This window comes from Salvia splendens, chromosome 8 (genome assembly GCF_004379255.2).
Source record: "Salvia splendens isolate huo1 chromosome 8, SspV2, whole genome shotgun sequence".
Classification (NCBI taxonomy): domain Eukaryota; kingdom Viridiplantae; phylum Streptophyta; class Magnoliopsida; order Lamiales; family Lamiaceae; genus Salvia; species Salvia splendens.
The window spans coordinates 4,940,914-4,967,711 of NC_056039.1; the positions used below are offsets into that span (position 1 = coordinate 4,940,914).

The following is a 26,798-nucleotide window of genomic DNA, read 5'->3' on the forward strand; positions in this document are numbered from 1 at the left end:
TAATAGAAAGAAAAAAGAATTTTTACACCATTCAATAATCTAATAATCTGAAATATCGTAGTAATGATTAGTGCAAACGAGTTAGTTAAATATTACTACAAATCTAAACACTGATAATTTATTTCAAAGGTCAAATCATTATCTGCAGTAGCATTCACACAAGAAACCATATAATGCAGTGGTCTGAGTGAACTCAAAATAAAGAAATGTAATTAATGTGATATAATTGCAACACAAACTTGTCCACATTAATATACGCATTTATTTTCCAAATATACTTAATTAATCGTAAATTCTATTTACTTGAAACAACTATTTTCTTCGCACTAGACATATAATGGCTTGATTTTAAAAAATGGTGAAATTTCGTAAATATGATATACTACTACATTTCAAATGACATTTTAGTCACATAACCTATAATTTATTTCGTAAAACAAGCGGTTGTTTATGGTTAGAGCCAAATCAATATATGTTTACAATAAACTAGATCCACATGGACCACATCTTTATAGCCCGTTAATTCATCAAGAATAAAATTCCCAAGTTTATAAATCGTCTGAGCACCATTTTAGTACTTGTACGTAGTGCTATGGTTTAGCTACATTCGTTTAAAAAATTTAAATAATTGTAGTGACATTTGTGTAACACATTATTGCTGATTTTTTATAAATGAGAATTGCATGCGAGGTACAATATTTCCCATCAAATTCATGTTAATAATATTTGTATCACAGGAAATTAATTAACATTCCTTTCGAAACTTCTTAAAGATATTCATTTTATCATACACGCAAATTGATGGAGTACTACTTTTTCTCTATTATAAACTGGTTTTAGTTTTGGTGTTTGTTTTACTATTTCTTACGACTTAAAAAGCAACAATTAAAGAAGCATTAACTAGATAGTAGTAGGTGCTAACTATACTCCCCCGTCCCGCTTAAGATGACACGTTTTCATTTTTAGTTTGTCCCAATTAAGATGACACATTTATTTTTTTAGAAACTTTCTCTCTCCAATTAATACACCCAACCATTTTTTCTCACTCATATTAATATATTCATATTTATTTCTCTCTCTATTTTAATACTTACATTCACATTTTCTCTCTCCAATTAAACACTTTAACCAATAACTCCTAAAATCTCGTGCCGGCTACGAAATGTGTCATCTTAACCGAGACGGAGGAAGTACTACAATTGAACTTCAAAATTAGATGGATAGTACCATTCACAGAACAATTGAAAAGGTTATACCAAACACAGAACTATATGGAACAACTGAAGAGAGTTAGAGAAGCTACCGTAGATATTTGTATCTTCATGGGGAAACAGACAGAGATTTTACAGCTCCTTCTGAGTGAAGATAGAAGTATGTAACATAAATAAATGGTTGTCTTGGTTACTCAGAGTAATACTCCACATAATATGGTTCAAGCAGTGAAGAAAACCAATGCTGAAATGAATGGTCTCCTATTTTTGTGGCTTCTTCCACAACACCCCAAACTTCCTCAGCTTGTTACCATTTTTCTTCTTCATCAACTCCTCATCAAGATCATCCGCATAAGGCGAGCTTACCTTCCCTGTCATAGGGCTGTAATGACCATCCATCGACCCCGTCCTCTCCATCATCTGCCCGTTGTTGTTCCCTGCCGACAGCATTGCAGCAGCAGCCTCTGCAGCCTTCCTCCATTGATCCGACTGCACTTTCAGCCTCCTCAGCTCACCTTCCATCTCTGCATTCGTTGCTTGCGCTGCCTCCAGCTGCTCCCCCACTCTCACCGCTTTCTTGTTGCTCTTCTCTATCTCCTCTGCCATGTAGCTCACCTTCATGACCGCCTCACTCTCGATTTCCTCGCTCGTTCTGCCATTCTTTGCCATTTCCTTGAGAATTTCATTCTCCTTCGACGTGCTTTGCCACTCTGCCTCCTTCTGTGCCAGGCTGGCCTTCAGAGTTTCTATCTCGGCTTGGAACTTCTTCTCCAGCTCGCTCTCCCTCTGCCCCGACACAGAGTTCTCGAGCCTCACTGTGAGTCCCTCGTTCTCTTCAACTATACCTTGCAGTTCAGTCTCCTTGTCCATCAGGTTTGCCTTGAGCTCCTCAATCTCGTATTTGGATCTCCGGAATTCCACCTCCAGCTCCGCTTCTCTCTGGCTCGATGCAGATTTGAACTTTTCCACCTTTTCCATAGCGTCCTGCATCTGCTCTGCATTACGACTTCGTTCCTCGTTGTATCTTATCTCACCGGCTTCTAAAACCGACCTCAGTTGCTCAATTTCGAGTCTCAAAGAACTAACTTCTATTTCACCTTGGGAGTCTCTTTTGCCATCACTACCAATGTCAGCCTGGAGTTTGCTCACAAGGTCTTCCAAGAAACTAACACGAGCTCTCGACTGCTCCAGCTCAGAAGCAATGGCAGTATACTCCTCGGTGGTCTTTAGTCCATCTGATCTAAGCGTCTCCACCATCTTCTTGGCCGTTTCAAGTTGCACCAGAGTCTCTCTAACGAGCGCCTGAGCCTGAGCTTCGGATTCTTTGCTACACATTACCTGTTGTTTCATTTCTTCCACAATCAAGAGCGTCTCAGACAAGTTCTCCTTCAATTTAGTAAGGTCGTTTTGCTCAGATTCCGAGTGCTTAGGTTGAGGTGCCTTGAACTCAGCTACCATCTCAAGCTGAACCTTAAGCTGCTTGATCTCATCAAATGCAGAAGCCAATGCAGCCGAGTCAAGAGAGCCCTGCTTCTTGAGAGCCTCGAGTTCAGATTGTGAGCCCAATTTTTGTTCCTCAGACACAACTTCCTCCGAAGATGGCTGCTCAGAGAGGTGTTTCTGCAACTCTTCGAGCTTCAAAGATAAGGCCGAGAGCTGCTGGTTAGACTCCTCAGCATCTGTCTGAGCTTGCTTCTTCTGTGCTTCCGTAGAAATTAATTGATCCTTGACAACTTTCAGATCATGCTCAAGCTGAGATATCTGGCTCTCAAGCTCAGGTATTTTGCTAGGCCGTTTCTTCTGGAAATTGTAGAGATAAATTCTTTTAGTAAAACACACAAATTTGTACAAATTCTTAATGAAAGCAGCCATAAATACGAGCACGTTATGATTGTCGTTGCATAAGTAGAGAAGAATGAACTTTTTGTACCTCAGAAAGCGGGCTTCTAGGGGATTTGTGATCAGTTACTTTAGGACTTCTCTCTTTTGAAGCTCGGTTTGCTTGGTTTGATGAAGATGCGGTGGGGTCTAAGAAACGTGGCCCTGTCTTAAGCTGACGCACCACTCTTGGAGAGACCTTTTGGGGAGCTTCTGTGGATGAAGCTTGAGGGGACGAGCTTTTGAGAGACGCCTCTGAGGATATAGATCGAGGAGAGCTCTTCTGAGGTGCGCCTGATGGACTACTTCTGCATACACATAAAATCAGATGCATTTAACAAGCATTCGTCGCAACAACAGATAGAAACCAAGAGGCTCTATAACAAGACTGGAAATGAGGAGTATAAACATGAAAGCAAGTCAAAGAATGTAGAGTCCAACTACTAAAACAAGAGCTTCTCATAACTTCGTCTTCCATAAACCAATACGCATATGCAAAATGAAGAAAAACATACTTTCGGAGCCATACAAACGGATAGAATCAATAAAAAAAACAATCTTATGACAGTAGCAATCTGGACATCCTAGAATTCCCAAAATATATGAAAACCAACAAACATATTGCATGATGCTAGAAGTGGATTCTAAGTGGAAATACAACAATGCTTGCTAGTTCTTCTCTATGGAAACAAGACTAGAACACACACAGTTCTCACCCAATAGCTCACCAATTTCAAGATTTAATCAAGAGATTCAAGCACCATACTATATTTCAAATGAATGTTGTATTGCTACATAAATCATGGAAGAAATCATACCTTGCTTTAGGGGTCTGCATATTCTCAACCAGTGGGAACAGAGTAAAATCAATGTAGTGAACGGAAAATAGGCTTCAGCTCCTTAAATGCTTCCTACCACAACCTGCAACACTGCAGCAATTTCAAAAGCTAAATAGTAAGATAAAAGATATAAGATCAAAAATAACATGAGAATCCAATGAAAATAAATGCAGTAGGGTGTCCAAAATCCCTACATTTAAGGCATGAAATGCATCTACCTAGTCCTCACACAACCGCAGAGGAAGGCATTAAGTCGATTCACGCAAAATACGGATACAATAGCCGTGGTGAGATCAATCAAAAGGGAGTGTAATGAATGATTCATAGGGTGCAAGAACTCAATGATCAAGAATTGTAGGCGTGATACACATGCAGCATAAATGCAGTCACGAGGCAATCACAGCTATAAAAGGGTGGGGACAGCCAAAGTGGGGGCAAATATCACTTCCATCCGCCTTTGTAGCCGAGATTGGTGGTGAAAAACTAAAATCTTGTTTTCTACAAAAACCATTATATTAACGCAGATGGTGAAACAAGTCAAGAGTGGCAGTTGCAAATGATTAATCTAAACAGTACGATTGAGATTGCCAAGTCAAATGTAAACCAAACAAGAAGAAGTTGTGTTTATATTTGGAGATTAAATTAATGGCCGTTTCTGCTCATAACTATATAAGCTGAGAGATTCTTTACTTTTTTTCTTACTTTTTTTTCTTTTTTCTCCTAGAGGCAGAAGCAAAATTAGAACCAAAAAAAGATTCTATTTTTTCACCAGCACTTTAATTTTCAGATACATTTAACTCTTGCAAAGTTCAAACACACATAAAGAACTAAAAACTGCAGCTGCATCTTACAGATTCAACGGTTTCTAGCTGAAAGAGGCTTAAAGAAACAATTTTTCTCCGAACCCATGTTCCAAAAACCTAGGATTATGACGAAGGACTCGGAATTAAACGTGCAGCTTTGAACGATTTGCAAGTTTCAAGAAGAGAGAGAGGGAGAGAGAATGTGTGTAGTCCTTACCAAGAAAATGTTGAAAAAGAGATGCTGTAATTAATGTTGCGCTGCAGCAGAAGAATTTACGATTAGAGGCATTTTTGGAAGGAGAAAATAAGAAGGCATTGTTAGTGGGGGAGAAGGAGCTCGGTTTTCTAGGCGAATGGTGAAGTGGGTAATTTGTTGTGAGCGAGCAACAAGTGGGTGGAGGTATGCTTCATTATATACAGAGTTTAAGACAAAAATTTAGGAATATACAACGGCATCCATTGCTTACCAAAATTGCTTATATTTGGGCATCTCTTTTTCACTTAGGCCATCCATAATAGGAATAGCCCAGCAATAGCCCAGCCATAGCCCAGCCATGGCCACATCTGCAGCACTAAAAATCCTCATGCCACATCATCAAAACAAGCAAATAGCCCAGCAATAGCCCAGCCATAGCCTAGCCACTAATATCCACATCACTATTAACAAATATATACAAAATGAAATAATTAACAATCACACAATATGCGAAATTTAATTTACGAGACATATACGGGAAAAGTTTAATAATACTATTAAAATTTAAAAAAGTACAATAATTTAAAAAGTACATTAATTAAAAAAAATACAATAATAAAAAAAAGTACATAAATTTTTAAAAAAATACAATAATAAAAAGGAGTGACAAGTGGTGCGAATGAAAATGACGAACAAAGCGCGTATATATAGTGTTTCGAAAAAAAAAATTATTTTTTCGCGCTAGGCGGTGCGCTGGGCGATCCGGGCGCTGCAATAGCGCCGAACGGACCGCCCAGCGCACCGCCCAGCGCTGCGCGGTTTCTCTCTCCAATCGCCCGCTGGGCGGCTGCAATAGATCGCCCAGCGCCGGCGCTCGGCTGGGCGGTCGCTGGGCGTCTATTGTGGATGGCCTTATAGCACTATGTTACTTGTTATTTGAAACAATTCTTTTTAATATGGAATTAAGAATATTGTATTAAATACATAGTGAATAAAGTAAAAAAGAATAAGATAAGGAGAAACAAAGAGAAAATGAAGTAATTTTGCCAAAATTAGAAATGATTCAGTTATATTAAAACTTTTCAATATAAAAATGTACTCAATTAATATAGAACTGAGGGAATTACTAGTTAATGAGGTTAAATATAATTACAGCTTTTTTTTATTAACCCACACCAATCTTGACTATTAGGTGATCATTTATTGATGGAAGTAAAAATATCTTCTCAATCTAGTCGTGTTTCATTATTAAAAATATGACGAGAGTTATCAAATATATTGATGGACGAACTTGGTCTTAACGGTCAAATTTTTTTACTTTCGCTAAATTTTAAATAGTTCTTGTCAAATCAAATCGCCTATTATACGTCTATGTTTGACAATTGCAAATGAATTTAATACTAACGATAATTGATTTCTAGCGTGATCTGTTAGATTGAGATTCAATTTGAAGAAGGTATTGAGCTCGATTCAAAATTTATTACCATGGCAACTAATACTACTCCATGTTTTAGTTCATTTTTCAATAAAAACAAAGTTTTAATTATTTTATTACTTATGGTGTCGGAAATACTTATTATTTTATTACTTATGGTGTCACACCATTGTGTGTGTACACTAATAAGTCGATTCATGAATTAATTCAAGTTACAATACCCTGACTATAAATCATTTGCTTAATTAAAAAACATCATGTGCTAACCTCAAATCGGTTGAATTTTAGCTTTCGGCTGGATTATTTTTATGTCTCCATTAAACAAATAAAATACTCTATCAACCAAGTTTAGAAAAAGTAAAATATCATTATTAGGTTGTCTATGTTTCAAATTAGAAAAACATGGATGTGACCTTCGAGAATCCGTTGCATTCCTAGGAATCCGATGGATATGTTAGAAAAGTAAATTTATTATTATGTTATACTAGTACTCCCTATATATATGACGTTTTTTAGGTGCAAATAACAAATCAATAATTGAATTTTGAAATTGTAGTTTTCTAACATTGGTAATAGTAATTCAAATGTTTCAACTTGATTTACCCAAATTTCAAATTTCTGGCAGCTATACTATACACACAATGAAATACTATATACGAAAAATAAGAAACATGTTCTATGTTTGGGACTTGGGAGACTAGTGATTTATTTAATCAACTAGCAAATGTTCCATGTTTAGCTAGGACTTGTGAGACTAGTGAAATTTAATCAACTTGCAAGTCAAATAGCATCATTAAAACCCATCAAAAATAATACTCCAAAACAACATTTGGGAATATATAAAATTAGTTGAATTTAGAAATTCAAATTATCCTTTTCCATATAAGTTAAATCCAAAATCAGAAATTCATTTAATAAAATAATGAATTCATCATAAAATTGAGCGATGTGTTAGTGATGGAATATATGATCTCATAATTGAACTTAAAAAGGTAAATTTAGAATTTTAAAATCAAACTTTAAAAATAAAAAGTAAACAGAAAAAAAAGACAATTTCAATAAGACAAAAGGATAACATATGATGGTATGACCTTGTATGTAACTAAACATTTGGTTGGAAGATTTTGAAGGCAAAAGTGGGACCCGTAGGATGCAGGATTCTCGCAGTTGATCACATGGGCTGGGCCTGTGTTTAAGGCCAATTCCGTCTATTTCAGGTCACTGTCCTTGTCCATAAGTTTTTCCCACTCCATTTAATTTCATACTATATTTTCCATATAATAAAATAAAAAAGTGTTATGCATTATTTCCCTCATTTTCAAAAAAGTCTTTCATGAAAATTCATTCTAGCGTTAGCACAAAAAAATAGCATCTGTTTGGTAAAATTAACATCTCCAAATTCAACAATATCTACTTTCAATTTTTTTAAACAATTCACTTTCATGCTATTGCTCATACATCATATATTAAAAAAAAGTATTCCACATTTCCTCCAAAAAAACAGTACATTTGTTGGAGAGTTGTTAATGTGGGTTGTAGTATTATGAAATAGACAAAAATTATGGAGTACTGGATCAGGATTATTAGATCCAAGTACTCCAATTATAGTTTTTTGAATGATCAAATCTTACATAGGTAGGCACCTGCATCTGACATGTATGAATTATAGTCTACCACATGACATAAATATGATGGACTAACAATGCAGCTAGGTGTTAATAGTCTATCCGACACAAATATAAACTTAAAACTTAAAATAAAAAATCATACAAGTCAGTAAAGGAAGAAGGGGTATATGATTGAGTTGAAGAAACTATTATTCCGATCCTGTGCATTGATCAATAATAGTTCTCCGTGTTGCAGCATTACTTAATGATGATTCAAATTTTTGACCCATTAGATTCAATTAAGATGTCATATTTCCCTTAATAATAATTAATTGGAATGTCAAATGTTTATTTAAGCTCGGAAACTCTTTGATAGTTTTATTTATAATACATGTGATGTCAAGAAGAGTAGGATTAATATTTATTTACAGATATAATGAATCATCTTTTTTTCGGAAAAATAAAGGTTTCAAATTCACAGTGTGATATGCCTTGTTAAAGGCCCAACTATATTGGTAAATTGGGCTAAGTATCAAGTGGCCCGGAATTTTTTTTTTTTTGGTTTGACCACTGGTGTACCGAACCCGCCTTTGACGGAATCCGACTAATCATGCTCGACCGGGTTTGCGGATTAAGGCCGAAAGTCTCCCAGCGGGTGGCGGGGTTTGAACCCGTGACCTTAAGGTCACCACAGCTCCGCGTTGCCAACTGTGCTGCGACCCGTTGGTTAAGTGGCCCAAATTTTTTATAGGCTCCAGAATAAATTTTTACGTGAAACCAAAAATTATGACAATTTTTTTTATTAATTATAATCGTAGCACTATGTTGATTATTTGTGACGAATCCAGAGAATAGAACTTATGGGATCAAAAATACATTTAAGTAGGGTTATCTTTTACTATTATTTACGATAGTTATGTCTTACGAGTATCATATCACACAACTTCATACTAGTATATAATTTAGTTGCAGTGTGGGGGAGGCATCAAATTCTATAGTTATTTGAAATTTTCAATATTTACTACTACTTTCAGTTATGGAACTGGAATTGTATGATTAAGAGGATTTGTAATTTGGTTAAGTTCCAAAGTCAAAGATTTTTGAAGTTACTCCAATTTTAAATTCTCAATTTTATAGTATGACCAAATGCACTCTAGCTAACTATTTAGATTTTCAAATAATTATAAGACTGAGATTTTGAGAACCTCTAAATCATATTGCTATTTCCAATCGTAATCAGGGTTTACAAATAATCTAATTAGTTTTTAGTCAATTATAATTAATTTACTGGCTAATTTAAAACCTAAATCCCTCACTGACTGACAATAAATCAATAAAATAAAACCAGAAAGTGAAAATATAAAAAGGTGACTTTCCACAATTCTTATATATCTCTATCTGGTGCATGTGCTAACTCGCATCTTGGCATCTTTTCTAAACCAAACTCCCAAAAATGAATAAAAAATATATAAAATAAAATGGGAAAGAGCAACAACCTAATCGGATTCCTCACTTCCTCAGCTTAATCCTCTCCATTCCGATCAAAGGCGGCGGCGTATGGCTGAGCACCACCGACTGCATGAAGTTCCTCCAGTGGCCGCTGATCCTCATTGGCCTCACCGTTATGGCGGTGTCGCTGGCGGGGATCGCCGGCGCCTGCTACCGCAACACCTTCCTCATGTACGCCTACCTGTGGGCCATGTTCTTCGCGATCGCCGCCCTCGTCTTTTTCATCATCTTCGCCTACTCCGCCACCGAGAAGGGCTCCGGCCGCCCCGTCATGAACCGGGCCTACCCGGACTACTCCCTCCAGGATTACTCCGGCAGCTGGCTCGCCGACCGCGTCTCCTCCCCGGCCCACTGGGCCAAGATCAGAGACTGCCTTCGCGCCTCGCACGCCTGCCAGAGCCTGCATAGAAACATCGGGGGAGTTCCTGAGTTGGCCGATCTCTTCTACGCAGGAAACTCACCCCCATTTAGGTAATTACTTCATAGTACCTAAATCAGAGGTCACACCGTTTAAATATAGTAAAAGTAAAATGAGATATTTAATGGAGACGGATTAAAAAAAGAAAATTGGAGGGAGTATATTTTTGCATGTTGATTAAATGGCCCTTAGATATTATTTTTCTTCATCATTCCATATGAAAAATTAGGTTATAGTATTACTACTAGGTTTCAACCTACGAGCTTCACTTACTAGTAGGGATGTCAATCGGGCCAGCCCACCGGGTTTCGGGCCAACCCTATTCGGGTTGCGGGTCAATCGGGTGCGGGCTAATCGGGCTGTTATTTTTCCGGGTTATAAAAGTTCAACCCTAACCCTAAAAGCTCGGGTTTCGGGCTAGCCCATCGGGTTAATCGGGTTGCTATCGATAAAATTAACACGCGATCAATCCAATAAATAATGGTGAAAATTAGTTATATTTATAAAATGTAAAATATTTAATTATTATAAATTTGAGATATATGCTTAAACTCAAACATAAACATGATCAAATACTAATATTTGAGATTTATGCAAAATAAAACATAAACAAGAAATTTTAAAGCATGTTTAGAAATTTAAATATATTTTTAGTGAATTTGAAGTTTCTAATTCATTTATCTATTATTATATTAATAAAAACTTAATATATAATTTATATATTTAATATATAAAATGGAAAGTTATTTTTTCAGTAATCTATATTATAAAATAATCAATGAAGTGTCGAATTAGAGTAAAACAAATAGAACAATATAAATTTTATCGGGTTTCCGGGCCAGCCCATCGGGTTTTCGGGTCTGGCCCTAACGGGTTGCGGGTTAATCGGGTGCGGGCTAATCGGGCTGTAATTTTATCGGGCTAGAAATTTTCAGCCCTAACCCTATAAATTTGGCGGGCTATTCGGGCCAGCCCACGGGTTGCGGGCTAAATTGACATCCCTACTTACTAGTAGTAAAAAAGTGTCTTATTGTTTCTTCTTTGGGAGTACTTTGATTTGAAATATGAAAATAAAAGTAAGTATAAATTAATGCGATCATATATGTGAAGAGGGAAGGCTCCGTTCTAAATTTCTAAATGGCAAAGCTTACAAGTTAAGAAATTCCCCCCATTTGGGAATATGGATATGCATAACCAAAGAGGAAAGTGGAGAGCTATCTAGCTATAATTATGTTAGTGTTGTCAAATGTAGTGTACTCACTTTAGTTTTTTATTTGATTCCATGAAAAGTAGAAATGTTTAATTTGTATTGAAAGAATCCAACAAGTTAAGTATTTTTCCCAATTGGTTATATAATTTGTGCCAAGCACTGATACGAACCAATTGCAAATCACGTGGTTCAAATGAGAGCTCCTAAATATTATGAGAAATATACATCTTCGTACAAGATAAATACAGGATCAGAGTTTGAATTTTAGTCAAAAGTTTTTTTAGTACATTAATTTCAATATATATGCATTGACTTTATATAATTAGTGACATAATAACATGTTCTCGCGAAAAATGTAGTTTTAATTTACGATAAGCCACCCTCACTTTTATACTCTATACTATATATATTCTAGAGTTCTATTTGATTATAGTCAAATTCTTCAGAATTTTTTATGTTTGTCTTTTTTTAGCTTACTTTTTTATTATTTTTTGCTTTATTCTTAGTCCACTATAAAATCTTTTTTCTCTTTTCCCTTCAAAAAGTTGGTAGGAGTATGTTTTATCTCTGTGATTTCTGTCACAATCTGAAGGTTCTTTTCCAAACTTATCTAAAACCCAATAATGTTAGACAAAATATGTTAGATACTGACATTTATTGGACTCGAGATCTAATTTCCAAAGCTTATTTAATTATGTAATTTCTAGCCTTTACTGATCTATTATCACCAATTTTTAATATTGTAGTCGGGATGCTGCAAGCCACCAACGTCTTGCGGGTATACGTACATGAACGAGACGTTCTGGATCCCCGGTGAGGGGCAGACGGGAACAGACCCCGACTGCGCTCAGTGGAGTAACGAGCAGCACCAGCTATGCTACAGCTGCAGCTCATGCAAGGCTGGCGTGCTAGGCAGCCTCAAGAAGAGCTGGAGAAGAGCCTCGGTCATCAACATTGTAGTCCTCGTCATCTTAGTTTTAGTTTACATCGTTGCCTTAGCTGCCATCAGACACAACCAGCAGCTCGATGATGCCCATGGTGAGACCCGTATGCAGAAAGCCCGCCCGAGCTGGCTCTTCTGATACATGGCCCAACCGTGGACTCGAATGAAAAAAGTATATGTAAATATATTGTGAAATATTTTAGCAATCATGATTCGAATGGAACTACTTGGAACATTAAATGGAATAAGATCTGTAATTTTATTTTACCAAACAAATAACAGATAGATTCGATTTACCAAAATCTTTGGAGAGATCCAAAATTTCCAGTTTTTCAAGTTTTACCATCTCTATAAAATAATCCCTGATCATTGGTGATTAATCAGTAGATGATTATTGTCTAAATCAATTATATACATGAGACAACATTACTATACGTATCAACAATTCGAAAATAAATAATGAATTACAACTAGGATAAGGTTCACATACTCTAATGCATCAAAGCAGCAGCTGATGTCTTTCATCAGATGTCTAAATTTGTACCATTTGAGCTTCTAACCAAAAAGAAGATCTCTGCCTAAAGTCTTCCACATTCGAGCACACACGAGATGAGAAATAACTTTACACTCGGCTCAGCATGATTAGAAGCATGATGCATAGATTCCTATGAAATCCCCAGCATCAGCACCTTCTAGTAGTTAAGCTTCCTATCCAATTCCTCCCCATTTGCCACTAGACCAGGCCGACCTAGTTTCTGCATCAACACGGGAGTTCAAAATCTCAGGAATTAGTTGTTATACAAAGTTTATCGTAAAGCAAAATAATCAATGTCTTTTGAAGCGGTATAAGGGACCTTGAATGTTTGGTAACATGACATTAACTATTGGCAAAGGGATCAGAATGAAAGAGGGGAAAGGATATAACGGATTTTGTTGCTCTTCCTCTGCTATTTTTCTTTGATGGAAAGGAATATGCTCTAAGGCAGTATGTCAGGAACACACTTTCGAGATATACTATAAAATTCGTAAAGAAGGAGATGTATGAGTAGATAACATCTCCTGAAGTGAGAATTGATGCTTCGATTTTTGAATCGTCCTTTACCTCATTTAAAGAAGAGTCACTTTGTTTTTCAAGTTCACGCATCATATCCACATTCAGCCCATACCACTCATCGATCCAACCAAAGCAATTTCTATGACTTTCAAGGAAGAGTGCCTTTTCACCCTGCGGTCATATTATGCAGAAACTCAGACAAAGGCCGCAAATTCAAGTACTAAGTTGGTGTTGAACACTTACAAGAAAAGTAAAAAAACATGATCATATGAAAAGATGATGCATAGTGTTTCATCCAAACTACATGGATGCTATAGCTTGGCCTATGAGGTATATGCCTTCGTAATGTGTTTCTGAAAAAAAGATACTTCAATTCAATGTTTATTTTTCCTTTATATTCATATCTGTAATGTGCATGAAATGAATGAGACAAAATATAGGATTTATGAAAAATTATCACATTCAAGAACACTGACAAACTGTTCCACAGTTCTACCAAAAATCATACCGCAAGCAAAGCTTGTTCAAGTTTACTGCCGAAGCCCCAGTAAGGGGCGTCTATTGTCACCAACTTGTAAGCTGTCATAACTGGATAGCATTGTTCCTGAATTATTGAGGAACATCAAGTCAGTGAATACAATCCCATTTTTGGCCACGTTAAAATTATCTGTTTTATGTTACTATTTTTGTTAAGTTCTTAGGATAAAAGAAGAAAGCACAGACATCTTTGGTTCATTCCAGGACCCTGTATAAATGAAGAAGAAATACCAACCTGCCATCCATCTAATAAAGGACCACGGCCAGTTTGAGCTGATTGAAGCTGAGAAAAATCGAAATTGCTAGCCCCAATTATATAGCTCCAATAATCATTGTAATCTGAAGCTATGTCGAGAGTCTCCACCTGCCTAATTGCTAATTGCTCTTTAGTAAGGTCATGCACCTACATGTTTAAAGAGAAACCAAAAGGGAAAATGGGTTATGTACTCGCTTAGGGAAGCACCTAAATCGCAAACTTGTTCCCGAAATATCATGAGGCCAGGTAGGTGTGATATAACTTACATTTTCAGAGAGACCACAGTCAGCTGTGTGAATAGTTTCTATAGTAAGAATAAACCTCGTGAAATACAGACACTGAAATACGTCAAAAACCCAAAAAAAAAACTATTATTAGAACTCCGGAAGATCACCCGTAGACAGAAAATCAAACACGTCATAATTTTATTTACCTTTATAACTGCTCGAGTTGTTGAAATCGCAGCCATGAACATGAATAATAATGAAAACATATTAGATGAAGACAACTCAAACAGATTCAGAATATAACATGAATCAAAAGAGATAACAAACCTGATTTACATCTTGGATATGCATTCCAAGCTTCCTCTTGCATCACAAGAGCATCGGCAGGGGCAAATGCAGTTAACCAAGAAGGAGCTTTGCTGAAAAGCATAAATAAATAAACCCATGGTCCATGATCAAAGTAGAATTTCGTGCAAGATCGAAACAAGAAGTACTAACAACACTACCAAAATAAACAACTCTTAACAAAAAAAACAACAAAAATAGTAAATGCAGGGGAAGAGGGTGTAATGATGAACATCAACCGTAAAAATAAACAATATTTTGATAGAAGAAGAATACTCCAAAAACTATGCCAAAAGCAACAAAAAACTACCTTTGCAGCCTATAAATCTTCAAAGTGTATTGGCCTTTTCCTATTTCATCATCTTCGAAAGGTCTGTTCTCCAACACCTCCACCCCTTCCGTCGAATTGGTGTTCTGTTGCTGCATTTTCATTACCATGTACATCTGAGCTACTTGAAACTGCCAAATAAAAAAATAATCAAACAGGGATATCTTTAGTGCAAATGAGCATTACATCAGAAACATCAAATCTCTATCCCCTTCCCTTAAAAGTAAGAACTATTTCCATTTTTGTACGTCCCTTAGAATTATGCACTCTTCTCTGCTAAGAATACTTCAATCGTTTTTTGTATTTTATCTCTCTTACTCTACCAATTGCCCGTAAACCTTCAAAAGTTCTTATTTTTAAGGCTCAGAAGGAGTATATTTTTCTTGAAACATCAATTGCAATTACCTCTTCCACTGATAACGGCATAACAATCCGACTGCACCACAAACCCAGTTAAGAAAAACAAATTTTCGGAAACAGCACAGAAATGAACAAAAATTGCGTCATGATCCACAACAATATGAACAAATAAACAGAAAGATGCAGCCATAATTAAGAAAACAGAATTCCCAGAATAAATGCCAAAAAGGATACAACTCTTTAATCTGAACCATTTTCAAATATGTGCAGCCCCTCCGTTCCTTGAAAAAATGTTCAACCGCAAAAGAAAAGGAAAAGAATTTTGTTGCAGAAGAATTAAAGAACGGGAGCGGCGAGGATTTGGTTTGATATGGTCAGAAAAACAGAAGAAGGAAAATGAAATAAAACGGTGGCATGTGTTATTGTGTTAAGACGGTGAAGGAGAAGGAACGCGTGTCGATAACCATATTTTTCCGCGATTCTATTTTTTGTTGGGAAGTCAAAATGGGAGGTTTCAACGTTGGAGACGGCCCGACCACAACCATTCGGCCCGGCCGTCTCTCCCTCCATGTATTTTCTACACACTTTCCTTTCTTGGATGCTAAAATCTTTGTATCCCAACCATTTTAATGGATTTTTGTATCGAATTTTCAAATGTTTGGACTATTCTATTGAATTTTCAAATGTCAAATGTTTGGACTTTTCTATTGACTTTTCAAATTTTTATACTTTTAACACGCAATATTTGATCTAATGTCATAGTTCGAATTTTGGATTCAGATTTTTTCGAACAATTCAAATCGAAACAAATTCATTTCTCAGAAAATTTCAGATTTTAGATCTAGTTGAGTAAAAATATACTCCCTCCATCCATAATAATAGAGTTATTTTGCCATTTTTTTACGTTCCATAGTAATAGAGTCATTTCCCTTTTTAGTAAAAGTCAATACATTTTTCAACACCTACTTTACTCTCTCTTACTTTTTTCTCTCTACCTTTTCCATTTTCCACTTTATTCTCCATTTACTTAACCCATCTAACACAATTTTTCTTAATCTCTGTGTCAAAAATAAACGCCTCCGTTACTATGGAACGAAGGAAGTAGTATCTGAAATGCGAATGCTCATCCAAGTCTAATGCTATATTTTTTAACATTATTTATTTAATTTATATATGTAATTTAATTTTAATATCTTAAGAATTATTATTGGCAATTATTAATCTTATATATTTACATAAAAAGAGAAATGATATGTTGCATACCTCATGTGAGCTCCTTATATGAGCATCATTCTCGTTTGACACATGTGTAGCGTTGTTCGTTTCGATTTATATATTTAGTTTGATTCTAATACGTTAAAAAGTGTTATTGAAATTTTTAATTTCACAAAAATTTAAAAAATCAAAGCTCAATTTGCTCGTTTTCTCTATAATTTCTTGTAAATTAATAAAATAACAAATCAAGCTTTGATTTTTATGAATTTTGTGAAATTAAAAATTTCAATAGCACTTTTTAACGTATTAGAATCAAACTAAATATATAAATTGAAACGAACAACGCTAAAAGTGTGTCAAACGGGAGTGGTACTCATATAAGGAGCCCACATAAGGTATGTAGTCTATCATTACTCTACATAAAAAATCAACATTTGATTGTTAATTTTAGCAAAAAATATTGTGACAAAAAATACTCCTGTGTTTCCGAATGGATTTAATTGTAAGTATATCTTCGATTATGAGAAATTATTTAAAGAAATTCATCAAACTTGAATACGAGTACTAAACTAGAAGCCAAGCATATCCACATTCCCAAAATGTGCAGCACAATTACACAAAAATTGCGCAGGAAACAAAACCAAAACATATGGATGAGTATGTTGTATCCATCAGATTCTCATCTAGCAAAAAAGAAAGTCAGCCTCCCAAAAAGTGATCTTTACCAAGGAACAAGGAGCGTAGAAGCACCGCACATCACACTCAATCTTGCTTCTCCTTCTCAATCTTAGTTTTCATATTCGATGTTGCGCTCGTCCCAGATAGGACAATGACATGTAGCTTTCTTGTTTCGCCATTCTGCTCCACATGTATAGCAAAACTCATGCCCACACCTGCATATTCGAGTTTGGATATCTTGATTCTTCAAAGTGCAAAACAGAGTAAAATCTCACGATAAACAAGAGCTATATTGATAGTTCCTACAGTTGCTACAAAAAACTTGCATGATAGTTTGCTATCACTCTCATTGCCAGCAATACTTTGATCATTGCATACACCAGCATTGGCCGTATAAACAGAAAATCAATGCAAAACCAATACAAGAGGCAAATTGTATTCGTACTAGGATTTCAAACCATATTTAAAAATATAGAAGCATGTTTTTCTTCAAAAGAGAAGGGGGAAATAAACTTGAGGCATGGTTGACAGATAAGAATGATAAACATCAACGAGAGGAGCAAACTTTTGCAGTCAGATGCTACCAGCAGTAATAGGAAGATTTGCTAGTGTCAGTGCATTTGAAAAACACATGAATTAGTAATCTGAGTTTCAATGTATGAAGTGTATACCTGCAGTGAATGTGGTAGCATCCTACAGAAAGTGAAACCATATGGCTGCACTTGGGACATTGACGCCAGAGATTCTCAGTAGCCAATGACTTCAGTTTCTTTTCATTACTGGAGCTGGGATTACCGGTTTTAAAATCAGAGCAGCTCATATTACTATGCCAAGGGACTTTGCAGTTGATGCAGAAAAGGCCACCACAATGAGGGCACTTCCTACAACCCAATACTTCAATAGCCTCACCACCACTCTTGGAACCTTGAAGCTCTGTTTTTTATAGTAAAGTAGAACATCTTGAGTAGGGGCAGTAAATTTTCTCCGCTGGTGGGATTGATGCTTCCTTCACACGCTGGCACATCATGTCGAACAATTCCGGAGTCAAGAACTTTCTGCAACTATCAAGTGGCAACAGATATTTGCAGTTCTCATCGGGGCATTTAGGTAGAATTCCCTGTAGCAACTTATAGTGGACATGTTTTGACATACATGACAAGCAGTAGCTATGCAGACATTCTGCAATTAAGAGCATCTGATCCACATCTGTATCTTCCAAACATATTGTGCATGTCTTCATCAGATTCTTTGTGCCACTGCTTCCTGCTGATCGATTGACCTCAAATGCAATTGCCTTCCTAGCAAGTTCAACAGCGAATGCATTATCATGGCAAGTTACAAAAGATGCACCAGGATTGCCTAATTTCCGCATAAGAAGATCTATCTGGTTAGATAGCACAGCAAAAGTTTCTCTGATCTCCCGGGATTTTCCAGTGATCTACATTCAGAAAAACAGGATGAACATTAAGTCTTTGTAATGTAACAGCGCATGAAATCATACTATGAGCGTGACAATCGAAAGGAGACCAGAGTGCTAGCCATCTTAAATCCTAATTGTGATGAATAAGCCCTAACTGGAATTAATGAGATCTAATTGAGATGGATGCACCGCATTAGGAATTTAGGATGTACACAAGTATTGCTATTCATTCACATGGACAGCAAACCAAGAATCCCAACAACTCAAATCAATTAGACCACAAATTTTCATAAATCAGTAATCAGTTATAAGTTCATCCTAAAATAAGGAATGTTAATCAATGATAAACAATATTGTTAACAATCTTCATGAAATAGAGAAGGATAATAATGAATCACTGTTAATAAATAGCCATGGCAATCGCTACTAACATGCAAGTAAAGCAACCGATTATCAGTAACAATAGTGACCCTCTTTAACTCCAGCATCACGGCGGCTTCAAGCCCTTCAATCAGAGCTTTCAACTCTACCATAGCTCCAACCATAATCTGATCTTTTCTGCTCAAACCCTTGCTCAATTCAAACACCGATCCGCCATTGTCGTCACGTATCACAACCGCAACGCCGCCCGCGATCCCCTGTACCAAACCCTTGACGTAAACCCTAAATCCCCAACATTTCCCATTCGATGAGGAGGAGGAGCCCTCTCCGTAAGGCTTCTGCAGCTCATCGCCGATTTTCCTCCACTCCTCCTCCGGTATGTTGGAAATCTCGCAGGCGAAGGCGCGGTCGTGGACCTGGCGGCACAAGTCGAGGCGCAGGAGCTTCTCCGCGGCCTTCGTACTGTACTGGTCGAGGAGCTCGCACTCGTACTTGTAGAGATCGTCGTCGCGCTGGAGGGCAGCCGACAGAGCGGGGCCGAAAACAGCGTCGTAGGTGACTCCGTCGGCATTGGGGGAAGAAATGGCACCGTCGAGGAGGGAGGCGGTCAGTGCTTCTTCCAACTGGAGATTGAAAGCGAAATCGGAGTCGTCGGCCATCGTAGTGTTGCCGTCGATTTTCGCGCCAATTATTAGGGAAGCCGTTACAGATTTTCAACCCTTTTAGGTTTTTACAGAGGTGATCATTATTACTGCTTCACCACGACTATTCATATTTCGACTTCTGGAGTCGAAGGACTTTTTTTTTTCTTTTTGAGAATTTATAAATTGCTGAAATTTAGCTTTATAGCATCCACTACATTGTTTGAGATTATTTTACTACTAACTTGTGAACTATTTTAAGGAAATTATATCTCAATCACATAAATTCCAAAAACTTATACTATCTGTGCTCAGAAAATAGTCTCATTTGATCATTAATAACGAATTTAATTATTGATGTTTTTTTGCCAATCAACTGACCGTCTAAATTCCCAAGCAATTCCAGTGCAGAAAATATTTAAATTTAGAAATTTATAACCCGAATATATAAACAATCAAATAGGAAAAAAAACAAATAAAAAAGTAGTGATTTTCGAGTTTCAACCTCAGGTGGAAAACAATAACAAATAAAAAAATCAGTCCTTAGAATTGTGCAGCTAAATACTAGTTAAACTAATCACAGAAATTAATTACTAGTATTAAACTTAATATGAAATTTTGTTATGTACTACTACATGTTCTAGAAGAGTAGAACATGACGCATGTCGTATGTCCAAGTTAACAACATAATTACACATCGATTAAGAACATAATTACACATAAAATACCTATGAAACAAGAAGGATTTTTAAAAATGAAATCTTGATCAGGCAAAATCATTCAATCCTTGAACTTCCATAAATACTTGTACTACTATAACCAGACTTATAGAAAATGGTTAAGCTATTAAAAAGAGAACACAGGTTACTGAAGTTCCCCTCCATCTAAAAACTGTGAGCATACAAGCTCTGAACCACAATGCAATCATCTACCTTGCTGTCTATTTTGCTCGTATATGAGATTGCGCTCGTCCCAGATCGGACACTTGCAGGTGGCCTTCTTGTTTTTCCATTCAGCTCCACAAGTATAGCAGAACTCATGTCCACATCTACAGAAACATCGCCGATAGTTATCAGAGGCTTGGAGTTGGTCAAATCATCCGCTAGTTGGGGAAATGACGAAATGGAGAGGAACCAACAAAATCTTCTCATTTCAACTCAGCATAGAAATGAGAAGTAGTATATTGTAAACTTGTAATAACTGAGTGTTGAAGAAATGCATTATAGTACCAAGAAATATAGAAAACACAATTCAGTCGGGAAGAATATCAAGTTGGGCTTCTATAACTAGGTGGAGGTAATGGGCTAACAAGAGGCACATTCGTAGCATATCACACAGCGAATACTGAAGGTGAGAAAACTAATAAATACCACTTCATCCTTAAATTTCTCAGTACAGGAGGCACTATATAACCTTGGTTACTTAGAAAAGATCTTCATCGTAGAAGCATAATATTTGATGACATATTAAACAAACATCAGCTAAGATTGAAGCATGTGTAGGCCGGAGAGAAGAATAGACATTTAGTAATAAGTAGGGAGTATGTTTCAACTAGAAGCAACTGTAGTCGTAAGTTTCAACATCCCTATATGGTCACAACAAGTTAAACAGACCAAATGAAAGCAATACCTGCAATAAATGTGGTAGCATCCGGAAGCAAGTGAAACCATATGGCTGCATTTTGGACACTGACGCCAGAGGTTCCGAGAAGCCAAAGACTCTAGTACCTTGTCTTCATTACATGGGTTGGGGTTTCGCCTTTTAAACTCAGAGCATTGCATGTCTTTATGCCAGGGAACTTGGCAATCAATGCAAAAATTGCCACTGCATTTGGGGCACTTTCTGCATTTGAGTAATCCATCGTAAGTGGATCCTCGAAGCTCTTTTTTTGATAACAAATTAGAACACCTCGGATAAGGGCAATAAATTTTATCATCTGCTGGAATGGATGCTTCCTTCACTCGTTGGCTCATTATTTCAAGTAATTCCGGAGTTAAAAACTCTTTGCAGCTTTCAAGTTTCAGCTCGGTCTCGCATTTCTCGTGAGGGCATTTAGGCAGCCTCCCTTGAAGCAACTTAAACTGAACATGTTTCGACAAGCATAAAAAGCAGTAGCTATGTCGACAACTTGAAATTAAGAACATTCGATCCACATAAGTATCCTCCAAACAAATAGTACATTGCTCAGTCAGATTCTTGCCGTTGCTACTACCTGCTGAACGATTAACCTGAAATGCAATTGCGTTCCTAGCAAGTTTGACAGACTTATTGACATTAGAGGCAACAAGTGATGGTTGACACTTTGTAAATTTTCTTAGGAGGAGTTGTATCTGGTTAGATAATGCGACAGCAGTTTTTATCATTTGAGTGTTTTCTCCAGTAATCTGCATTTAGAAACACTAAATCACATAAGAACCAAAGTTTCTTTAAATGCTGTTAATGAAAATACGGATGAAACCGTTACACCTACTTAACAAATTAAGAAAAATACACCTGAGATACAATTAAAGAAATCGACAAACAGAAAACTCTAGACTCCTCTAAGCAGCAAAAACACCCAAGACAGCTTCTTAAAAAGGATAACAAAAATAAACAATTCCTGTGTTTACTATCTGCATATGGATGATTCACATACAAGTGACAGATAAGGGCATATAACTCAAAAGCAAGAATCTGTATCAAGAGAATGATTTCAATGTTAAGCAGCAGAAAATCAAGTCCGAGACAGACAGTGTAACTAACAAGGCTTACTTTCATTTTCACACAAGGAGCCTGACTAATACTTATGGAAACAAAGTATATCACATGCTACTATTCTTGCTATTAATTAATGATAAAACAAAGCTTTAAAACGCAATCTTTGAGTGTGTGTGTGTGTGTGTGTGCTTGAAGATTAAACAGTTAATGAAGTAAGTTAGAATACAGGGAAAAACGAAGAAATCAATAGCCTAAAGGTTCAATTATCATAACAAAGGCGTTTGTAGTGACTATCGAAATCAATTAATCAATAAAGATTGAAGAGTGTATGTATACCGACATGTTGATAGAGCAGAGGATTATCGGTAACAACAGTAATCCTCTTCAAATCAAGCATCACAGCAGCATCAAGGCCTTCAATCAGCGCTTTGAAATCAACCAATTTCGTATCCTGATCTTTGCCGCTCAAACCCTTACTCAACTCGAACAGCAAACCATCATTCCCGTCGCAAATAGCCACGCCGATTCCGCCCGCCCCCCGCTCCACCAAACCCTTGACATAAACCTTGAATTGGAAGTTTTGCCCATTCGAAGACGACGACGAGGAGGAGCCCTCTCCGAACGGCCTGTGCAAATTGTTGCCGGTTTGGAGCCACTCCTCGTCCGGTACGCTCATGATCTCGCAGGCCAGGGCGCGGTCGTGGACCTGCCGGAGGAGGTCGAGGCGGAGACGCTCGGCCTCCACCTCGTCGTCGAAGGCGTCCTGTTCCCATCCAATGAGGGCGTCGTAGGCGGCAGTGGCTGGAGGAGGTGCGGCGGCGCCGTCGAGGAGGGAAGCGGCGATGGCTTCTTCGAGTTGGAGGTTGTACGCCATCTCTGAGTCGTCCGCCATTGGTGCTTTTCGTCAATTGTTTCCGGCCAGCTTAATACAGTCTCCGCTGCTCTTCTCTGCTTCGTCTTTTCCTCTTCTTTTTTCCTTCTCTTTTCTGTTGAACACTTGCAGATGTATTTGAACTTTTGTAAGACTTTGTCGTATACTTATCTTATTTTACAGAGACTTTTTCGTTAGTATTTTTAATTCCAAATTCCCATAATTCTCATAATAACCTAGCTACAAACTCCTCCCGCCACATCATCAGCACTAAAACTCCTCCATAGCTCAGCCACAATAAATAAAATTATTAAAAACAAATAATTAACAATCACACAAAATACAGAATTAAATTTACGACCCATATACGGGAAAATTCAATAATAATATTAAAATTTTAAAAAGTACATTAATTAAAAAAAAGTACATTAACAAAAAAAAATTACATTAATTTTAAAAAAACTCCTACTCCACGCACGAGCCTCCGCCTCCGCCTCACACCTCGCCGTCGTCGCCGTTGTCGCCGCTATCCGGGACCCCCAAATCTGCGGCATCTGAGCCCGCGTCTGAGCCCCCCACCTGTGCCGCGGCGGCAGTCAAATCGGCTCGCATACTCACGAGCAGTGCGTGAAAAAAACTCTTCTCCTCGGGGTCAGTGGCATTCTTCCAATCAGATCTGGTCTTGTACATCTGAACTCGCGTTTGTTGACGCGCCAAGAAGACGAGGTCGGTTGTCGGGCTGCCAACAGTGGGGGATGGCGACTAGACCTCTTCGGACCTCTGGCGAGCCTGTTGCGCCCGCCTTTGACCAACCGGGCGAGTGCGGCGAGTAAACGCGGGAGGGGACGGGGTCTCCTGAGCATCTTTGGGGAGGTCGTGGGAACCGCCGCTGCTGCCGCCGTCATAATCACCGGTATAGTTCAGGCGCTGCTTCTTCAGCCAGCTAGCATCGACTCCTGCCCGAAACTTCTCAGAGTCCATTAGCACCAGGTAGCAGTTCCAATAGGTGAACTCCTTGTAAAGCCCGGGCACGGGGAACTCTTTCTCCTCCATCCTCCTGTAGTCCTCGTCAGTTTGGCCACTGGACTGCATTCGGAGGGCGTTGGTGTACAAGCCCGAAAATCGGGAGACCCCTTGCCGGATTCGGTCTCACCCCTTCCGGCACTCCTCCCCGCTGCGTGGCCTCCCCTCCGGGCAAAATGCCTTGTAGGCTGCTTAGCCCACAAGTTGACGATCCTCTGATTGTTCGAGGCGAGGGGATCATCACAAACACTCACTCATGCCTTGGACAGCTAGACGTTCTCCGCGTCCGTCCACTTCCCCTGTGCCAAGTTGTCGTCACCAACTGGCTGCGATGACTCGCCGACCATCCTATTCTCCTTCTTCTTCTTGGGCGCGCCCCGACCCCGCCCTACTCCCCCCGTTTGAACGGGAGTGTCCGCATCCCCAAGATCTAGTCCCAACTCCTCTAAGGAGAAGGTCTCAAACCCAGTGAACTGAGTCTCCGCTGGGGTCGATGTGTGCGAAGCAGCAGTAGCAAAATCAAGACTGGGGCAATAGACGATGTCCCCCCCCCCAGCGTCCCCTGCATCCCCGGGTACCCTGGCATCATCTGCATCCCGGGTGTCCACCCCGGCATCATCGGCACAGGGGGTTGCATCCCCGGTCCCCTCTGCTCGCCCGGAACCGCCGCCCGCCCTGCATCGCCGGACCCCCCGGCATCCTCTGCCATCCCGGCATACCACCCTCGGATACCAGCCCGGGCATCGGACCCCATCCACCTCCAGCGGGTACCGTCGGAGTTTGAGACCCGCTCGTCCCTGGAGTAGGCTAGTTGTTGTGCTCCATTTCGCGTTGTTGATCCTGTACAGAAATTAAGATGAGAAAACTCGTTAAAACTAGTGGTGCAAATGAAAATGACGTGCAGATCGCGTATATATAGTGTTTCGAAAATTAAATAAAAAAAATCTCGCTCGCCGATCTGGAGCCTACAATGGCGGCCAGGAGATCGTCGAGCGCTCGAGAATCGGCGCGCGCTCGTCGTTTTTCTCGCCGATTTGGCTCTCACCGGCTGCAATGGTTCGGCGAGCGCCAAGAATCGGCTAGCCGGTACGCTCGCCGCTATTGGAGATGCTCTAACTCCGTTTGAATTTGAATCTTACGATTTCAAATCTAATCACAAAAGATTTAGATTTGTAAAAGCATCTCCTAACGAGTAAAATAATAACAAAATTGATCATATCCTCTATTTACCTTTTAAAAATAAAAATATACACTTTCAAAAATAACAAATTTCAAAAGAAAAAGTATATAAAAAAGGTAAATTATTTTCTGAAATATAAAAAAATATACAAGATGCATTCCAAAACATAAATGCACAATACATTTCTCTTAGAGAATGATTTTTCATAAGAAAAAAGACAAATATGATAGTTATCTAGTACTAATATTTTACTTCTCCCAATCATTTGAGAGGTAAAGATATCTAGAAAAGATATAATATATTCTCAAATATTTTTTTCGAATAATATTTTTTATGAAAATAGTGCAAACATAATAGTTATAAGACTTTACCTCTCCCCCTTATAGATGCTCTAATTGAATTACAATTCCACATTTTCAATTCCTCTCGATTCCACAATTTAAATTCTATATCAAAAATAAATAATTAGAATTCCAAATAATTATAAAATTGAGCATCTTACTACACATACAACACACACTGCACACACACTATATAATTTCTTCAAATTCAATTTCATGGAGTACTTGCTATCAGTTAATATATCCTTTTATCAAATAGTAATAGACTTGGAATTGAATCATAATACAATTTTTTCAAATTTTAGAATTACAATTCAAATTCAATTCGACCCTAAACATTTTGGTCATCCAAATTCCAAATCATACCCTTACAAATACAATACCCGCACCACGCCCTCAGCCTAATCTGTTGTCATCGGCTGCATCGTTCATGCAAATCTGCACCATGCCCTTGGCCATAATCTGCAGCCGCGACGCCTCCATTGCATCTGTGAACGTGGATGTGTTGCAAATACTCTTGAATAAATCATTTTGTTATATATGCAAGAGATTATGGAAGATTAAATAAAAAAAATTTACTACAGTAATACCATTCTTTGTGATTGAAAATGAAGTTGCAAATATAATTGAATTTGAAGCGACTTGAAACCGAAGAGCCTAAATGTGAAGTTATTTTTTTTAGGATGCACTTAAAGGGTAAATTAATTTGAAATTGAAGAATTTGCAATGTTACAATTTTATGCAAGATGTAACTATGTTTACACTAATAGAGTGAAAATGGGGCTAATTAAATGTTATGATTTTGATGCAACTTAATGCAGTATGTGCTAATTTTCTACATGTATATTAATTAATTGATTGTCATACCTTCCCCAGTGAGAATGCATAATCAAACATATTTCCTACACACACCTTTATCCTATTATATATCCACTCATTCTTCAAGCATTTTTGTGCTTAAGTTGGAGCTGCTTCTTTTTTAAATCTGGTGAGGTGTTTAGGTTTTAGTCCCACACCAGAGGATGGCAAATGAGGTGTGAAAATAAGTTACAAAATACTTTTGATTAAGTTTGTTATCTAATTTCGATTACGAAATTTCTAAGAAGAAAGTTCTTTTGTTAATTTTAAACAATATAAGTAAATCGTGTGCAGAATCAAACTCTCTAAGTATCCTACTCACAGCTGTGCCCCCAAA

General features: G+C 37.8%; 4 protein-coding genes and 1 pseudogene across 8 annotated transcripts; 1 reads left to right on the plus strand and 4 right to left on the minus strand.

Moving 5' to 3' along the window:
- Nucleotides 1-1,191: 1,191 nt before the first annotated feature.
- Nucleotides 1,192-5,132, minus strand: LOC121746193 (interactor of constitutive active ROPs 3-like). 4 transcript variants are annotated; one of them, XM_042140116.1, is made up of 5 exons: nucleotides 4,949-5,132; nucleotides 4,780-4,848; nucleotides 3,908-4,018; nucleotides 3,142-3,397; nucleotides 1,192-3,011 (listed from the first exon to the last, which is right to left on the minus strand). In XM_042140116.1, exons 3-5 carry the CDS (start codon nucleotides 3,925-3,927, stop codon nucleotides 1,473-1,475), a joined length of 1,815 nt encoding a protein of 604 aa, XP_041996050.1. In that variant the 5' UTR covers nucleotides 3,928-4,018; nucleotides 4,780-4,848; nucleotides 4,949-5,132; the 3' UTR covers nucleotides 1,192-1,472. The 4 variants fall into 4 exon arrangements, with proteins under 4 accessions (XP_041996050.1, XP_041996052.1, XP_041996049.1 ...); XM_042140118.1 differs by lacking the exon at nucleotides 4,780-4,848 and having other exon boundaries at nucleotides 3,908-4,010; XM_042140115.1 differs by lacking the exon at nucleotides 4,780-4,848.
- A 4,300-nt stretch (nucleotides 5,133-9,432) lies between these two features.
- Nucleotides 9,433-12,307, plus strand: LOC121744229 (annotated as a pseudogene).
- Nucleotides 12,308-12,461: 154 nt separating this feature from the next.
- Nucleotides 12,462-15,740, minus strand: LOC121744230 (phosphatidylinositol transfer protein 1-like). Its single transcript, XM_042137708.1, has 10 exons — nucleotides 15,391-15,740; nucleotides 15,202-15,232; nucleotides 14,779-14,927; nucleotides 14,451-14,542; nucleotides 14,330-14,337; nucleotides 14,163-14,234; nucleotides 13,876-14,043; nucleotides 13,612-13,707; nucleotides 13,152-13,274; nucleotides 12,462-12,804 (listed from the first exon to the last, which is right to left on the minus strand). The coding sequence occupies exons 1-10, from the start codon at nucleotides 15,408-15,410 to the stop codon at nucleotides 12,742-12,744; spliced, it is 822 nt and encodes a 273-aa protein (XP_041993642.1). The 5' UTR covers nucleotides 15,411-15,740; the 3' UTR covers nucleotides 12,462-12,741.
- A 1,132-nt stretch (nucleotides 15,741-16,872) lies between these two features.
- Nucleotides 16,873-17,986, minus strand: LOC121744704 (probable E3 ubiquitin-protein ligase RNF217; the record flags this gene model as incomplete). The annotated part of the gene is made up of 2 exons (XM_042138290.1): nucleotides 16,873-17,264; nucleotides 17,721-17,986. Coding segments are annotated over 2 exons (372 nt in total), but the record flags the coding sequence as incomplete, so codon positions are not given.
- LOC121743167 (probable E3 ubiquitin-protein ligase ARI9) lies at nucleotides 17,985-23,185 on the minus strand. 2 transcript variants are annotated; one of them, XM_042136392.1, is made up of 4 exons: nucleotides 22,529-23,185; nucleotides 21,121-21,875; nucleotides 20,424-20,539; nucleotides 18,291-18,487 (listed from the first exon to the last, which is right to left on the minus strand). In XM_042136392.1, exons 1-4 carry the CDS (start codon nucleotides 23,078-23,080, stop codon nucleotides 18,438-18,440), a joined length of 1,473 nt encoding a protein of 490 aa, XP_041992326.1. In that variant the 5' UTR covers nucleotides 23,081-23,185; the 3' UTR covers nucleotides 18,291-18,437. The 2 variants fall into 2 exon arrangements, with proteins under 2 accessions (XP_041992327.1, XP_041992326.1); XM_042136393.1 differs by lacking the exons at nucleotides 20,424-20,539; nucleotides 21,121-21,875; nucleotides 22,529-23,185 and adding an exon at nucleotides 18,901-19,606 and having other exon boundaries at nucleotides 17,985-18,487.
- Nucleotides 23,186-26,798: the final 3,613 nt, after the last annotated feature.